Source organism: Ambystoma mexicanum, chromosome 4p (assembly GCF_040938575.1).
Source record: "Ambystoma mexicanum isolate Mex_15411 chromosome 4p, UKY_AmexF1_1, whole genome shotgun sequence".
NCBI lineage: Eukaryota > Metazoa > Chordata > Amphibia > Caudata > Ambystomatidae > Ambystoma > Ambystoma mexicanum.
The window spans coordinates 1,110,042,823-1,110,061,274 of record NC_090927.1 but is presented as its reverse complement, the minus strand read 5'-3'; the positions used below and the strand labels follow the sequence as shown (position 1 = coordinate 1,110,061,274).

The 18,452-nt window shown below is 45.7% G+C and overlaps 1 protein-coding gene across 1 annotated transcript in view; it reads left to right on the top strand.

The window, feature by feature from the left end:
• SOS1 (SOS Ras/Rac guanine nucleotide exchange factor 1) overlaps positions 1 to 18,452 on the top strand; it is a 2,649,334-nt gene that overhangs the window by 1,987,788 nt on the left and 643,094 nt on the right. The window contains exon 16 of the mRNA XM_069606702.1: positions 13,379 to 13,541. Coding sequence (XP_069462803.1) covers positions 13,379 to 13,541 — 163 coding nt within the window. The remainder of the gene's footprint in view (positions 1 to 13,378; positions 13,542 to 18,452) is intronic.

Here is an 18,452-nt window from a genome sequence, read left to right as displayed (position 1 = left end):
GATGTAGGATGCTTGAAAATAGAGCCAGCAAAAATAACTTTGAAAGAAGGTGTTACATTACCACGAATTCCCCAGTATAAAATTTCTGTTGAAGGTGAGAAGGGATTAAAGAGTATTGTTACTGACCTGGTGAGATTGAGGGTGGTTGAAGAAATTGCAGGTAGCACGTGCAACAGCCCGATTCTTCCAGTTTACAAGAAAAGAGGCAATGAAGTATCATATCGTTTCATAATTGATCTGCGCGCATTGAACAAAGTGGTAGACCCACAATACCCTTTGGTCCCAGATGTCACAACAATACTGACAATGATACCGGCCACTGCAGAATACTTTAGTGCAGTTGATTTGAAGAACACGTTCTTTAGCATTCCAGTGGATAAAAGCAGTAGATATCTGTTCGCATTCACTCTAGGTCGTCGATCATTCACATTCACACGCATTCCACAAGGATACACAGAAAGCCCGAGTATTTACAGCAGAGCGCTAAAAGAGCAGCTTGACATGTTAGAATTACCCGAAGATTGCGTACTCTTGCAGTACATAGATGACTTATTACTAGCTGCTGACACAAAAGAGATCTGCAAAGAAAGTACTATATTACTATTGACACACCTAGCGACCCATGGTCACAAGGCGAGTTTGAATAAATTCCAGTATAATCAAAAGGTGGTGTCTTATTTGGGTTACCTACTTTCGAAAGAAGGGAGAAGATTAACACCAGAACGCATAGAAAGTATTTCCAGTATGTCTATTCCAAAAACTCAAAAAGGAGTGTGAGCTGTAATTGGCATGGCCTCTTATTGTCGGCAGTGGATCAGTAATTTTGCGTTGATTGTGAAGCCGATGATAAAATTAACTAAAAAGGATGCAGTGATGCCTTTACAGTGGGATGAGGAATATATGAAAGCGTTTGAGCAATTGAAAGCTGCATTGTGTGCTGCGCCAGTTTTAGGCACTCCTAACTATAAAAAGATCTTTAGACTATTTGTGAGCGGGAGTGAAGGATGTGCATTGGCGGTTTTGACACAGGAACAAGGTGGAAGAAATAGGCCGTGCGGCTATTATTCTTACGCGCTGGACCCTGTAGCACCCGCACTACCACAATATTTGCAATCCGTTGCAGCGGCTACTGCGTCAGTGAAGCAAACGGAAGGAATGGTATTGGGGCATACTTTAATTCTGATGGTGCCACATGCCATAGACGTTCTATTAAACAGAACACAGACGCAACACCTCACCTCTGCTAGACTAACAAGATATGAGCTCATCTTGTTTGCACCCCACATCCAAATTATGAGGTGTAGCGCATTGAATCCTGCAGAATTAATGCCACTGCCCATAGCAGAAATTGGTGACAACGAATCACCACCCCATGATTGCTTAATGGTCACTGACGAAGAAACAAAGGGAAGAGTTGACTTGAGCGACATCCCACATAAAGAGCCAGATGGGGAGTTGTTTTTGTGACAGCTCTTGTTTTAAATTACCTGATGGCACATCAACGGCCGCATATGCAATTACTACCCTAGAGAGTGTTGTAGAAAGCAGAACAATCCCCTACAATTCGGCACAAGCTGCAGAAATAATAGCACTGACCCGAGCCTGTGAACTCTCTGAGAATTTGAACATGAATATTGATACTGACAGCCAGTACGCCTTTGGCATGGTTCATAACTTTGGCCGACTCTGGGCTGAGAGGGGTTTCTTGGCATCACATGGGGCCAGGATTCAGCATGGGCCTTTGATTGTGCGATTGTTGTCTGCACTCACGTTTCCAAAGCGCTTAGCTATAGTGAAATGCGAGGCGCATAAAAAAGTAACATGTAAAGTGGGAGAGGGAAACGCATTTGTAGACAGGATTGCAAAACAAACAGCCACAGATTTGGGAAATAAAATGATGACAGTACAGACTGAGGAAGTACCTTGTATGATAGAGAATGGAGTTGCCACAGTCAAAGAAATGCAGGCTGAGGCCACGACCGAAGAGATTCAGGGGTGGGCTGAGGGCTCTGCTGAGTTATATTTGGAAGGATGTTGGGTGGACAAAGAGACCAAGAACTGGATGTTGCCAAATTGTTACGTAACCGCCATGGTTACAATGGCGCATAGCCCTACCCACATTTGCGCGAAGAAGATGGTACAGCATTTATCCACAGTATGGGAAAATGAGCACATAAAAAAGAATGCAGAAAGGCTAGTGCAGAATTGTATTACGTGCCTGCAACACAATGTAGGGAAGGGAACCGTGACTCCAGTAGGTAGTTTTGGCTCACCCTCCATGCCATTTGAGGTGATCCATTTTGATGTCATAGAAATGGAAAGGTGCCAGAACTACAAATATGTGTTCGTGGTGATTTGTGCATTTAGCAAGTGAGTGGAGGCATATCCTTTAAAAAACTGTACTGCCATGTCAACGGCAAAAGTAATGTTGAAGGAGTATTTCTCCCGGTTCGGGCTGCCCTGTGTCCTGTGGTCAGATAACGGCTCACATTTTGGGGGTGCAGTGGTGTTACAGATCTGTGCAGGTCTACAGATAGAGAAACGATTCCACAGTTCCAGGCATCCCAGTTCTGCCGGGCTTGTTGAGAGACATAACGGTATCTTAAAGTCAAAGATAGCTAAAATCCCTGCTGGAAGCAAGTTGAGTTGGGTGGATGCATTACCCCTAGCGCTATTGTGCATGCGCACATCTGTGCAGGCTAAAACTGGGCTCTCCCCCTATGAAATTATAATGGGGAGACCGGCAAATGTATGGTGCGCACCGCAGCCCAAAAGATTGTGAGGTCGAGCATCCTGTGTTAAGCACGTACTGTGGCCTTTTAATGCAGAAGTTGCGTTTAATTCATCAGCAGGTGCAGGAGGCGTTACCAGTGCGATACACCGGACCGGGGCACTCGCTGGAGCCTGGAAGCTGGGTCCTGATTGAGAACTTTGAGCGTAAAACAGCATTAGCACCCAGGTGGCGCGGCCCCTACCAAGTACTTTTGGCGACGCAAACGGCCATTCGAGTGGATGGACGCAAGGCATGGATCCATGCGACACATGCCAAAAGATTCCCAGGACTGCTGACAACTTCCGACGACCAGAGAAGCGAAACGGTCTCGGAAACGAAAGAAACTGTTGCCAGTCCACTGCCACAGCATCAGCCTGAGCGAGAAGTGAAAGTTGAAACAAAGCCCAAGCGAGAAGTGAAACTCGAAACAGAGCTTGATGAGGCTGCCAGAAAGGGGAAAGGGCGAAAAGTGCCCCAACGTTGCTCAGCAGAAACAACATCACTGCCGAGCGACACAAACTCTGCATTGCAAACACCAGCAGAAACAATGCGTGTACCCCTTTGGCGCCCACCAGTTTCTGCAAACACACCAAAGCCAAAGAAAGAAACTACATCATTGCCACGGCGCTCATCGGTACCCATCATTGTGCCGCAGGCTGACACTGAGCCTGATACTGAAAGTGCAAGGGCACTATTCACAGATCATACAATACCAGGAGTGAAACGATATAATTTGCGGCCTCCACAGGCAAAGTGATCCACAGATCTTTGGTGCTTTTCTTTTGCCTTTGGTTCCACTCACGGACGGAGTAGGAGCCAGGGGCGTAGAGGAGAGAAGTGTGAGAGTTGTGCAAGTCGGACAATTCGAGACTCACGGCTCCGCGGTGCGCTTATAAAAAAAAGTACGTGTCAGGAGCCAGAGCAGGACAAGCTGGACGCACATAAGTACTAAGGCTGATAGAGTACATGTGTCCTAAGCCAGAGCGGGACAAGCTGGATGCACATAGTACTCTATCAATAAAGAACTGTTCAGAAATCGTCTGAGCAGTGGGACAAAGAACAAACTAATCTTGCTCGGAGTGGATAAGTGATCTAGGCTGTGAAAGGGCTGGCAGAATTGAACTGTGACATTTTCGTTGAACTTTTCTGGCATCAAGAACGAGAGACATTTGCGACGAACTTTGCCAGCAAGAAGAAGGACGATGAAGAACAAATCAAGATCGGTTTCAGCCTCCTCCTGCACCCCTGCTGAAAAGATGATGGTTTTAGAGACTGTAAATTTAGGGAAAAAGCATGGTAAAAGGAATAAGGTACTGATTTGGACATTGGTCCTGTGTTTCTTAAGTATGGTAGTACCAACAATAACAGCTATTACACTATGGTTCCTGGAGTGTAACGCTCACCTGGCTCCCACGGAGGCGCTGACCTGGTCTGGATTGCTGTGACCTTTTCAAGCGTGATGCGCAGGATTCGAAACACTGACTGAACTGGACCCCCAAATCTGGCTTGTCTGGCCCGTAGAAAAATCTTTCTGTAGGTGGAGAAAGGGGATTAACTGACTGCAGACTATTGTGACTGCTTCCCACCTCCCCTTTGCTCTTCTCTGACCACCTCCGAAATCCCCAATCAAGGCTCACCTTAATGTTTGAATGGATGAGCTCTCCATCCTGCTTCTGGTGCAGGGGCGTGTATTTGACCAGTTAATTCACTGGTTTCGGAAGGCGAAATGCCGTAAGTATGCAGTTTAAAAAGTTTCCAGAGTAGAGTCTTCTCTTTGTTTGCTTTTCTTAACCTGCAATCTGTCCTTATTTTCAGGTGCAGAGTGGAAGTGATGCTTCGAGGGATATTGCCGGAGATAAACTCAGGTGAGTTTGTGATAAAATGATCCCTTTAAATGTCTTTGAATCCCTCTAGTAATGTCTTTCTTTTTTCCCCTTAGGGGCCGGGGTGCGGTACCAGGCCAAGAAGTGGCGCCGACCCAAAATGAGGAGTGGTTCCGTCAAATATGGCCAGGTAAGTCTTGTGACAGAAAATCAGGCTTTCCTCATTTGTTCCTCCTGCTCACCTTTTGTCTCTTCTTCTCCCCTGCAGGTGCCGAGATGTGGCGGAATGCCCAGAAGGTCGCGGTGGATAGTGAAGAGCCCTAGGAGGCAGATGAGTGATGCGCGGCGCTGCAACAAGTAGCGAGATGCTTTTAAAGAATGTCTATCTTCAGGATCGCTGGCGTGATGGTTCCGGACACAGGTAGGCAGTTAGATTAAGTTCTTGGTTTTCACCTTTTCTCTTCCCTTCCTTCCTTTCAGGTATCCCAAGATCGAGGCGGGCGTGGCTGGAGGCAAGATGCAGGAGCAGGCACGGTGAGCGTTCAGCTGCTAGATGCAGAGCAACGCGAAGCACGTGTGCCAGCCGGGCGTGGTTTAAATAGCCCTGGAAGAAGTTCCAGGTAAGTATTCTTCCACGGTCCCCACCCAAGTAAAATAGTTCCTTTGATAAAATAGTCCCTCCTAAGCCTCATTTGGCTTGAGGCTTCATGCAGCATGGTCTGCGTCAGGTAAGTGCACCAAACACCCTCTTTTATGAGCCTGGCGCCTATGGCGCCAGGACTGATGTCCGACATGAGCCTGGCGCCAAAGGCGCCAGGACAAAGTCCAAAGAGCCCCTATTAGGGGCCGTTGGGCTTTTACCCGAGGGCATGATGCCTGCTCCCGGGGTTGCTGGGCCTGTCCTGGTGGTCTGGGGGTAGGCATCATGACATGGAGTCCGCGCACCCATTAGAAACACTTTTGCCAAAAACAGCTACTGAAAGCCCGGTTCATGTAATCACTGGTACTTTGTCCCCAATGGAAGAAAGGCATAGAGAAGGCTATGGCAACAATACATTGTTGCTAATCATGAACATGACCCATGCGGTTTTAAAGAAAAAAGATTGCTGTGTTTGTGCCCATTTACCACAGCACGGTGGGAAAGTGATAGGCTGGTATGTACAACCGTTACCATTGGTTTATTCATGTGAAGTATCGTTGAGTGCAGTGTTCTTTGGGAAATGGAACAAGAGTAATACGGGTCAGCTAGATGAGACCAATATGAATGAATTTGAGGAAGTGATCATGAGACCTGTGGGTTGTTCCATATTCCACAAAGCTCGCATGTTTTCACCAGATCCCATGAGGAAGAATACACGAAAGACAAGAAGACTAGATAGATTACATAGGCAGAATAGACCAACCCCGCCAGCAGAAGAAACATCAGTAATGACATTTCGAATGAGGGATGAATGGAATAAAGATGCTGTGCCCCCTGCCTATACAGCGGATCACAGCCCCGAAACTGCTCCCCTATGTTTACAGAAAAAAGGTTCCTATAAAGTAGGAATGTTTAGCAGCTGCCTGAACAAAGTGGTTTTAAAGCACGAAATAGAACCCGTGTACGTAGGGGACCCTGTTTACTTTATATGTGGGAAAAAAGCATATCCATGGTTACCTAGGAACTGGGGAGGTACATGCTACCTAGGTCTACTGTTTCCAGGAGTGTTCCTCTTGGAGACAGCAGAAGTAGCCAGACGAACAAAAGGTAGAACTCAAAGGAATAGCGAGGATGGAATGATAGCAATAGATATAGCCAAATCATTTATACCATTCTTGTCCCAAATAGAAAATTCCTATAATATAAGAAAATTGTCTAGAATATTAAAAAATACAATAGATTCAACAACGGATATTTTATTGAATATGACGTTAGAAGAGAAAGGAATAAGACTAATGGCACTACAAAACAGGATGGCTCTCGATATAATATTAGTTGATCGTGGGGGAGTTTGGAAACTCGTAAAAACTGCATGCTGTGTGTATATAGATGATTACTCCCCTATGATATTTAAAGCAATCCGGAAATTACATGTCTTAAGTTCCACACTCTCTACTGAAGAAGGGGGTTGGGGGATATGATCCTGGTTGTGGGGACTATTGCGGTCCTGGGGATGGAAGTTAAAGGGATAGTCCAGTAAAAAAAAATGTTTTAAAAAAAGATAGGCAACATTAAAAAAATAATACTAGCACTTTTTTTTTAAACTTCCTTTGTAAAATTTTGAGCTATTCAAGCTCAAAATTCGCAAAAGCAAGCACATGGGCGCATCCATTTTGTGAAATGGATGCCCGCCTGTGCTGGCTTTTGCTTTTGCGGCACTAATGAAGGAAAAGCCAGCCAGCTGTAGTAAACAAAAGCTCCCGCTGGGTGGCTTTTCCTTCATTGGTGCTGTACGTGGAGGACGGGGACCGGAGACCAGAGCAGGAAAGCTGCAGCTGAATCTTGGTAAGTGCTATTTATTTTTTTTAAAAAAAAGAAGCACTAGCTGCAGGGTTTTTTCTAAGTTTTCCGGGCTTGAGGAGCCCGGAAAACGTAGAAATAAACCGCAGCTTTAAAAACGTTGTATTTATGTTTGCGGTCGCTTTTGAAGCGACCGCAAACATAAATACAACATTGTGTTTGAAAACGCTGCGGTTTTTCTTTCTGAGTTTCTCAGGCTCCTCCAGCTCGGAGGAGCCTGAGAAACTCGGAAAGAAAAACCGCAGCGTTTTCAAACACAACCGCGTTGTGTTTCTGCCTGCTGTGGCTATCACTTTGGGTCTCTGGTGCTGCCTCAGGGGACCGCCGGAGACCCAAAGTGAAAGCCAAGGCAGGCAGAAACACAACACGGTTGTGTTTACATGCCGCGGTGTTTCTGCCTACAGCTGATTTCCCATTTGGGGCTCTCGGGCTCACCATGGGGGGCCCGAGAGCCCCAAATGCGAAATGCTAAATGCTGCAGTGTTTCTGCCTAAATCTGATTTCCCATTTCGGGCTCTCGGGCCCCCCGGGGGGAGCACCGGAGACCCAAAGTGATAGCCACAGCAGGCAGAAACATAACGCGGTTGTGTTTTGAAAACGCTGCAGCTTTTCTTTCCGAGTTTCTCAGGCTCCTCCGAGCCGGAGGAGCCTGAGAAACTCGGAAAGAAAAACCACAGTGTTTTCAAATACGACGTTTTTAAAGCTGCTGTTTTATTTCTCCAGCCCGGAAAACTTAGAAAAAAAAACGCAGCTAGTGCTTATTTTTTTTTAAAAATAAATAGCACTTACCGAGATTCAGCTGCAGCTTTCCTGCTCTGGTCTCCGGTCCCCGTCCTCCGCGTACAGCACCAATGAAGGAAAAGCCACCCAGCGGTAGCTTTTGTTTACTACAGCTGGCTGGCTTTTCCTTCATTAGTGCCGCAAAAGCCCGCACAGGCGGGCATCCATTTCACAAAATGGATGCGCCCATGTGCTTGTTTTTCCGAATTTTGAGCTTGAATAGCTCAAAATTTTACATAGGAAGTTTTTTTTTAAAAAGTGCTAGTATTATTTTTTTATTGTTGCCTATCTATTTTTAAAATATTTGTTTTTACTGGACTATCCCTTTAATTTCGATACTAATGATGGTACTTGGTATATTCATAACATGTTGCTGTTTCATACAATGCCTACCAATAGTTTGCACCGAAACAACTGAGGGATGTACTAAGGGATGTATGCACATGGTGTCGAGAGGAAAACAAATGCATGACCGAAATAACAGAGACACTAATGAAACAAACAGTAAAACAATTCATGGCTGTAGACATTAATGATGAAGATGATGCTCATGATAGCATGAGAGGTTCAGACATAGATACCCCAGACTTATCCTCATCGGAGGAGGATACAATGAATGAATAAGACGTTTGGCATACAGCCAAAAGGAGGGTTTGTCAATCTGGAAAAGTGAATACCCTTCATTTGAATGACAGACGTAACTTGATGGCCGAAGGCCAACCGTCTTATGCACCGAATTATAGAAATACAGACTGCTATGCTTGACCGACAAGCGGCCATTTTAAACGTAGCAAGAATCGCCATTTTGCTTGTTAACCATTGCTCATTGCTTTCTGTCTAAAACTGCTTTGCAGCTTGCAATTCTTGCAAATTCTGCTTACTCTGCTCAACTGTTAACATTGTTGTCTCAATATGAAAGGGCAAGGTCGCGGGACTGAGGAGTTTGTTGAAACTCCTCATGAGTAGCCCAGAAAGGAATGCCCACGCTCCCTCTCTGTAGCTTTGAGGGAGAGCTACAGGGCATTTAATCATTTCACAGCTGCCAGCCAGTCTCGTACTTTGGTAGAATATGTTAGAATAAAGCAGCTAAAGGCTTGAATTATGCTCTTCTTACGCCCCCCCCCTTCGCAAAACCCTTTAGAGCGTGTCGGCTTCCAGGACACGAATAGTACCTCATAGATAGCAAAGCTTGGAATGTGACTCTTCCCCTGTGTGCAGCTTGCTTCCAAGAACAGAACCACTGTGTTCTGTTCAACAACTAGAAGATGCCTCCACACTTTCTAATTGCACATTGTTACTAGAATAGACATCGAAAGTGTCATAATTGTCATACCCGTCGGAAATGTCCATCGTCATCCCGAGTTCAAAGAAACTTAATAAAGGGGGTGTTAAACATGACATAGCTGATTGTATGATATGCATTTTGTATATATGTAACTGATGTATGTAATTCGCTCTCTTGCGTCCCTCGAGGTCTAGGAAACTAGACCGGGGCGTGAGACCACAGTAGGCCAATTGGGACTATTTTTGCTTGCAATAAACCCTAGCATTGGGAATTTGAACCTCGTGTCTGGCGCATCCTTTCGTGTATGGTTATTGCCTTGTTCCCATATCGCGAGGGACCCCTTTCAGCGGGGCATCAGGTTGTAGATTCACTTGTGCGGCTCCCAATAGGTTTTGGTGTTGGTATGCATTGTTCTTTTAGCAGAACCTGTGGAAGACCTTGAGATATGTTTAACTTGTGCTCCCCTCGGGGGGGCTTGAGTGTTCTGTCACCACAGGTAAATGTATGGAGAGTACGGAGTAGGGTACCCGCACAGCTATGAGTGACCAGAGCTATGGGACTATTCCGCAGCGTGCTGTTTGGTGAGAATGTCTCTGCACCGAGCTTGGGAGCAGGACTTCCCACCCGCCTGGCGTTATGGGTCGCAGGAGGTCAGGGGGGGCTAGATTGTTCTTGCCACCACAGGATAATGTGCAGAGAGTAGGGAGAAGGGGGCATACACAAATATGGGTGCCCAGAGTTATGGGGCTAACCCATTATGTTCTGTTTGATGAGGCAGGGTAACTTCTCACTCTTCCCCGCTCCGGCAAGGGCCTAAATTGAAGGATGCCTCGTGTCCATTCAGTGCAGTGTATGGTACGGACTACCACTGTGTTTTCGAAAAAAAACTGGAGAGGATAGTACAGTTGGTGCCAAGGATAGGCGAGGATGTCGTAGGCCTCGTGGTTGGGGCGGAGAGGAGCTCAGCGCTGTGCTTAGAAGCAGGCCTCCCCTCCCGCCTGGCGTTGTTGATCGCAAGAGGCAAGGGGGGGGGATTATGGAGCATTGGGGGTTGTGGAGCTTTGGGAGTTGTTGGGTGGATTTATTGTGTCCCTCTCGTCACCATGTACTCACGGGTAGTTCGGCAGGGTTTGGCAGCCTCTCCAGTCCTCTGGATCCCCCGAATGGGGGATCCCTCCTGCTCCAGGGGCTGGTCTGTGATGATGGGTGTCACGCACACGGCAGCCTCAGATTGCGACTGGAGGGATTGATTTCGTCTGGTGCCGGGGTCGTTCTGATGTCTGAGCCTGCCTAGACTCCGATGAGCACATAGCTGAGCGGCACAGCGGGCGATGGTTTCCCGGTTGCTGCTATCGTGATCGCGCTTCATCGATTAGTAGGTCAATAGGGCAGGTCAGTGCTTCAAAGAATCGGGAGCAGATCGGCTCTGCAGGCTCCCTCTCCCACCCAGGGCTGTCGGGCGGTGTGGTTTGTCTGGAGGGACAGTCTGTGTAAGGGCGGGCGAGGCGATGAGTTCCCGCCTCTAACCTGGTGAGAGTAGCAGTCATGCTCCAGGTGAGGGACAAGGCCTACACACGGAACAGCAGGGTTGTGGGAGGACGGGAACCTCACCACCGCAGCAGTGTCCTCCGGTGCCCAGCCCTCTGTATTATTCGGCAGTCCAGTCACAAAGCAGGATATTATGCAGGATTATTTCTGCATGTGTCGGAGCTCTCTCAGGCTGCAGCCATTTTCCCAGCAGCGCAACAGCACCCCCTTGTACTAACATTTGTAACATGTATTCCGTTTGAACCACTTCATTCATGTCCAGTAAGACTATTAACATTAAAGACCATCTTACTAGTAGCAATAACATCAGCCTGCAGGGTGAGCGAGTTACTGGCACTTTCTTGTAAACCTCCATTCACTATTTTCTATAAGGACAAAATTGTTCTTAAAGCAAACCTTCTTTTCTGCTAAAAATAGACATTGACTTCGATTTGCCTCAGAAAAAAGTTTTACCAACTTTTTACCCGCCTCATCCCGGAAAGAAGGAAGAGAGGTTGCATAGACTGGACTGCAGAAGGCCTCTAAGTTTCTAAATCTCACAAATGCCTACAATTCGTCACGATGATCAGTTATGTATTGGCTATACTGGTCATAACCCTTTCCAGATGGATTATTCTGGCTATTGGGGTATGATATATACTAGCTGGTAAAGATCCTCCGGAGGGTCTGAAGGCCCATTCTACTAGGGGCATGGCAACATCATCTGCTCTACAGAGATGGGTGCCAATTAAGGACATCTGTGTGGCAGCCACTTGGTCTACGAGCCACACTTTTGTGAAACATTATTGTCTGGACTCCACTTCCACTCAAGAAGGAGGATTTGGGCAGGCTGTCCTTCATTCTGTCCTTCATTCTGTCCATGGTAACCTTTAAGGACAAGTCTGAATTCTTAACCCCACCGCCAAAACTAATATTGCTTTGGAAGTCTATCAAAATGAGGAGTACGTGGGAGGATACAATCCATTTGAAGAACAAGTTACTTACCCCTGGTAATTTTCTTTCGATTGGATTCTTCTCACACTTTTTCCTCATTGCCCCTCCCATCCTACTCCACTGTAGAATGTATGTGTTTTACACTTTACACTTTTAGAGTATACTACGGTCTATGCTGTTGCTAGTAATTCCTCTAAAGAAAGGGAAAAAACCGAACTGAAGCCAACGGGCACTGCGCGTGCTACATATATTAGTGATGATGTTGACCGTCGGACGGAGTCCCTTGAGGGACGACATCGAGTCGACGAGACCAGTGCACATCGCCCTCTGACGAGGAAAACATTTTCTGAAGCTGGAAAGGAAATAACAAAGATAAGGAATATGTGGGAGGAACATCCAATCGAAAGAACGTTACCTCAGGTAAGTAACTTGTTGTATTTTACTGCTCTTGGGCAAATAGTCTTCCCAAGTCTCTCTACCCTCATGCTTTGTATGCATCAGCAGCAGCAGTTTGAAGAATGTGGACAGTTGGATTGAGACCGACAATGGGGTTGCACGGGACAAATGGTAAAATCTAGGAGGATCTAGCATAGTTGGATTCAGTGGAAAGGGAACTGCAGCAAAAAGAGAAGAGGAACTATTCATATCTTTTGGACGTCATTGGCCCGTAACTTAGCTTTGAATTTAAAATGTCCAAAGTTCGTTAGAGTATTTCCTTCTAAAATTTTGCAAATATATCATATTCTAGGATTTCCATTGACGTGTCTGAATATTAAATTGCACTCTTCTCTCTATCCTCCCAAATCGGTGTTTGAGGTGCATCTGCATTAATTCAATAGGCCAATGTTGGTAGTGTGTATGCCCTATGGTATTTCCTAATATTCAAATGACCAAAACAACCCTACCGCACTGGACCCTATAATACATCTAAGGGCGTCTTAGACTGAACTTCTTCCTTCAAATTAAAACCCCTTAACACTTTGTATTTCGAATAGATTTCTTGTCTGCAGGAGAAGTGGATATATATTGAATCTATTTAGCAATGTATGTCACTGTCTGCTTAATTGCTCCTATATTCCCCAGTAGGGCTACTTTAACCTTCACCCATTTCCTACTCAAGGCTTTGTGTTACACCAGTTCAGCATCTACATTATTTTCAAGTAGGCTGGTGATCTCTAGTGGTATGTATCCCAAGGTGACTAAATCCATACTTAGTCCAAGTAAATTGTCCAATAAGGTCAAGACCCTGATGGCAAGCAAGTGATGTCGGGTCCTGATGGTGGGGGGTGCGTGCGCGTGAGAAAAGGTCCCCTGATCCGATGTCTTTTGCAGCAGTCCTGATCTGCCATGTGACTGCTCCGATGTTCGGAGGGCCTGTTTTCATTTACCCATTAACTTTTATTACAGAAACAAATAACGCCCACCCTCACCCCAAAATCTCACATTTCAGTACAAAATAAAGAATGTTTAGTGTTTCTTATTACTACTTCTTGCTTTCTTTTTAAGGATTAGACACCTATGCACTTTACAAATCTTTACAATTCTTGAAGCGAAAAGATTTGGCTTAGTCATAAGTTTTGTGCTGCCTGTATGCACACAATCATATGTTAGTTGAACAAAGTAGAGGAAACGTAAATTCAATGATTTTTTTCATTGGATCTACTGATTCATTTCTAAACATTTATAGGAAATGTTATACCACCAATTCGTTTTTTTTTTTTTTTTGCCTATTTTAGGTGTATTGTCGAAACAGAAAATCTTGAAGAAAGGGTGATCGTGGTCAGTCGTATAATTGAAATACTGCAGGTTTTTCAGGAGCTCAACAACTTTAATGGGGTCCTGGAGATAGTGAGTGCTATGAACTCATCTCCTATTTACAGACTGGATAACACTTTTGAGGTAGGTACAAATAAAACATGCTTTTCCTTTTGAAGTGTGTATTAGCAAAGTGGTGATGCCTCCTGTTCATTCTATTCGTCCCACATTTGCACTTTTTAGTTTTGGGTTACAGAAGTGGTGTAAGTCACCTGGTAAGAATATGTGAGTGGACATTTTTTTTTTGCATTTGTTGATGGATGCACATACAGCAGCAGAATAACTAGTGAAACGTTCTCTATGCTATCAGAATCCATTCTACAGTAAAGGGATTCGGGGCAGCCACTTCTGCTTGGAAATGCATCTGCCAGAAAGATAATGGGCCTCATTACGAGTTTGGCTGTGCAGTAAACAAAAGTTGAGGTTATTCCGTTATCACCATTTTCCGGCACCGCCAAATTACAAGTTTTGGCAGAATTATGTAATTTTCGCCATCTTTTGGAGGATTTACCTCCAGCATTCTAGAGGTCAATTCTTCGCTTTTCCTGCAAAAATCAGCAGAATTACCACTCAGTAATTACACTGGTGGTAATTCTGCCAAAAATCCCTGACTAACACCGCCATACCATCTCTTGTAAACATGTGGTAAACCCACAGGACCAAGTGGCGGTAACAGTAAATTGCCACCGAATTACCTTCAAACTCGTAATGAGGCCCAATGCGTTCATGTGGCCACTTCCAGTGTAATAAAAACATACTAGTAGAGTTTGCTTCTTCAGCCACTTGATTTAATGGAAAGAGTACAAACTGCAAAGCTAAGGGTTCAGGAGATTAGTGTGCTGGTTCATGTCACAGCTATTCAGTGGTAACAAATCGGTTTGCAATTTCTGCTCTGATTTATGATTAACTAATTTCTATTTGAAATGTTGTGACTTTGGCAGAAATACACTTTGCCACATCCTACCATCTACTGCTGCTGGCTGCTGTGTAAAATAAAACGCATTGGTAAAGTCAGTAGTTTTGCCCTTGGCATACAGTAGTCTCTAATATGTAGTGTAAATGGTAGACAGTGTTTTTTTTTGTGTATAGAAACCATAGTCTAGCAGTAACTTGTTCATTTTATTAGGATGATTTGTATACAATTGTAATATATAAAAGTTGAAATGTTAAAAGATAAAAACGTGAATGAGGGCATGCGTGCTCTATGCGTATTTTTATGTCTTGTGTGGCTCTGTGTCTGAAGGATGGGTAGGTGATGTCAAAGTGTAGGATGTCACAAAGTGGAATGTAAGTCTTTGTGTGGAATGGTTTTGATTGTGCTGACCCAGGTGTTTCACCCTCAGCAGTTCCAAAGAGGGAGCTTGGCTGGTGTGCACCACTGGGAGGTCCAGCTCCTATTATATGGGTTTGTGCTGTAACTTAATGAGCAACTAAATAAAGCAACCTATGAAAAACTTACTTTGGAGCCTGGTGAACTTGCTTTTGAACTCTGACAACGAGATGGTCCTATATATGGCCTTGGGAACAGACTCTGGCCTTTTGGACGACAAAAAGGCGAGGAACTAAATGGTGCTGCAGTGGGGGGAGCAGCTAACCAATGATCTACTCCCCCCAAAGACAGTACCACCACCCAGGGAGTGTTGCAAGTGTGGCTATGGAGTAATAGCCACAGGAATGAAGGCTGCTTGTAGGATTTACGCTGGCTGGCTGGGTATAAGCGGGAAGAAGGAGAACACTGTGCCTGCAGGTAGCATATCAGAGACCGAAAGGCCATGATCAGTGTGGAGAGAATAGCAGGCAAAAGGCTCCCATTGATCTCAATAGGAAAGTAAAGTGCCTGTGGTTAGAGTGCTGGAAAGAGGAAAGGACTGGTGGAATGTTGTCACATAGCCATGAAACGGTACAGAGGAACGAAAAGTCCTTGCAGGAGGAAGATAAAAGTGCAATCACTGGACTTCTGATGAAGCACCATCACTGCTGGTTTCTGACAAGAAAACTAGGACACGAGGGTGTAAAATGTAGGTAAAGATTACAACGTTATCTGGAGGGTTATAGGGGAAAGGTGAATGTATGCTGAGTCATGCATAAAAATGCAGTTGTTAACCGTTTTTGAGGAGTTGCTGGCAACTGTCTCATCTCAGTGAATTCTAGTATGGGTTATGTGGAAATTTAACTTGTGGGAATTTGCCAAAATGGAATATGGATTAAGTGTGAGGATGTGTGTATAGGGTCGCAGTGTGTGCGCCTTTGAAGTATGCCGGTGAGGTGCATACTAGTTTAGCAAATGGCAGTTTGCAGGCTTTTAAGATTTAACGTTGCCAATACACTAAGGACTTTTTAGAATGAATGCGTCTTTGAGGATGTATAATATGACCATGGGGTCAGGGTGTTTGGGGGAATGTGTACAAGTGTAGTGGAGGATGGGAGTTGAAGGGGTTGGAGTACGTAACACACATGATGCGTGTCAGGGAATAAAGGCAGAATATTTGGGCCTTCCTCAGCCCGAGGTAGAGCAGACCGAGGAGGGGGTTTTGGCAGATGTCCTCACCCTAAGACCCCCTCTACCAGAACAGGGGGATCCTGATGCAGATGGCCAAGAAGGGGTGGCTCAAGCCGCACTCGGCCCAACCTGCCAATCAGCGCCTCGACGGCAAGTATATACAGATGGAGGGGGATAGACTGTTGCTTTCGGCGCATCCTCAAACGCACTCTTCTGTGATCACTGCGCCGTCACTCTACTCTAAGCCTCAGTCGTCCTCGGCCACCTCATCCTCGACACTGCTAGGCAAGCAGGAGAAGATCTTGGAGGCGTACGGGAAAAAACTGTTCTTTGCCTCCTTGCACCTGCGTCAAGCCATCGTACCTGGCTGGCAGCTGTTAAAGGAATAGTTCGGTCAGAAATATTATTGGCCAAAAAGATGGCCAATAATAAAACAAATGTCTAAAATATATATATTTTTTAAGTCCCTATGGAAAGTTTCGAGCAAATGAAGCTCAAACTTTAAAATTGCAAGCACTAGGGGGCATCCATTTTGTGATTGCAGGCTGCCTCTTCAGCTCTGCCCTTGCGGCACTAAACAAGGCGCAAAAGCCCCCTACTGGGAGCTTTTGCTTACTGTAGCCTGAGCAGAGCTGCGGAGGCTGCCTTCACTTTCATTTTACGTTTTCTGTGCTCCCCAAGCCCAGAGAAGCACAGAAAACATAAAATGAAGGCAAAAAGCAGAGGCGCACCAATTAAAACTATAGCGTTGTATTTGTGATTGCTGTGGTTGGAAAACCATGGCAATCACAAATACAACAACGTTGTTATTCTGACAGCGGCAGCTTTCGCTTGTAGTCTCCTGCGCTCCCCCAAACCTGAGGGAGTCCAGGAGACTCCCAGCGAAAGCTGGCGCATTCAGAATAACAACATTTTTGGATTTGTAAATACTGCAGCATTTACAAATCCATAAATGTTGTATTTCTCACTGCGGCAGCTTTCGCTTGGAGTCTCCTGCACTCCCTTAGGGTTGGGGGAGTCCAGCGGACTCCACACAGAAGCTGCCGCAGTGGCATTTCTAAACACCCACGTTGTGTTTCTGCCTACAGCAGCTTACAGCCTACAGCAGCTTTCACTTTGGGGCTTTCGGGCTCCCCCGGGGGAGCACAGGAGACCCAAAGTGATAGCCACAGCAGGCAGAAACACAACACGGTTGTGTTTCAAAAACGCTGTGGTTTTTCTTTCTAAGTTTCTCAGACTCCTCCGGCTCAGAGGAACCTGAGAAACTTAGAAAGAAAAACTGCAGCGTTTTTGAAACACATCAACGTTGTATTTATGTTTGCGGTAGCTTCAGCTTGGAGCCCCAAGCTGAAGCTACCGCAAACATAAATACAACGTTTTAAAAGCTGCGGTTTTATTTCTAGGTTTTCTGGGCTACTCCAGCCTGGAAAACGTAGGAAAAAAACGCAGCTAGTGCTCATTTTAAAAATAAAATAGCACTTACCGAGATGCAGCTGCAGCTTTCCTGCCTGTAGTCTTTGGTCACCGTCCTCCGAGTCCAGCACCAATGAAGCAAAAGCCACCCAGTGGTAACTTTTGTTTACTACAGCTGGCTGGCTTTTGCTTCATTAGTGGCGCAAAGGCAAGCACAGGCTGCATCCATTTCACAAAATGGATGCCCCCTAGTGCTTGCAATTTTAAAGTTTGAGCTTCATTTGCTCGAAACTTTCCATAGGGACTTAAAAAAAAAATATATTAGATATTTGTTTTATTATTGGCCATCTTTTTGGCCAATAATATTTCTGACCAAACTATTCCTTTAACCAAAGGCTCTGGCGGAAAATTGCGGCCTTCTTCCCAGAATCTCCGGCACAGTGCCAAGCACGCTTCAAGGCGGACCTTGGAAGAAGCTAGGCTGGTAGCGCAGGACATCATGGAGTCCACCGTGACCCACATCGATACCTCTGGCCGGGCCATCTGCATCGCCACGGACATGAGAAGGACTGCCTGGCTCCGGGCTACTAAGTTTAACCCCGACGTCCAGGAACACATATTGGACCTTCCATTCGAGGGTAGTGACCTCTTTCACTCCACTACGGATGAAGAATTAGATAAAAAAGAACAGCAGCTTGCAGACAGCAAAGTCTTTATCTATTCTTACAAAGGCCTCTCCCAAGGCCTAAAGCCACTCACAGCAACGCTCCGACGAGGGGCAGGCCTTTGGCGGGTTCCGGGGGTTTCAAGAACGAAGGTCCAGGCAGCCTCACCGTTCTGAGTCAGCACCGGAGGAAACAAAAAAAAGGGGTGGGGGCAAGGGCTTTTTCCAATCCCCCTCCTCCGCAACATCCTCAGAGGGAAAGAAAACATGTCACGCCCCTTAGGGTGCACGTATCTCCAGTGGGGGGGCAGGCTTGTTTATCACGTGCAATTTTGGCGCCAGAATCTTTCAGACCCCTGGATCCTCTCTGTAGTCTCCACGGGATACCGCCTGTCGGTACCTTCCTCTCCCACAGATT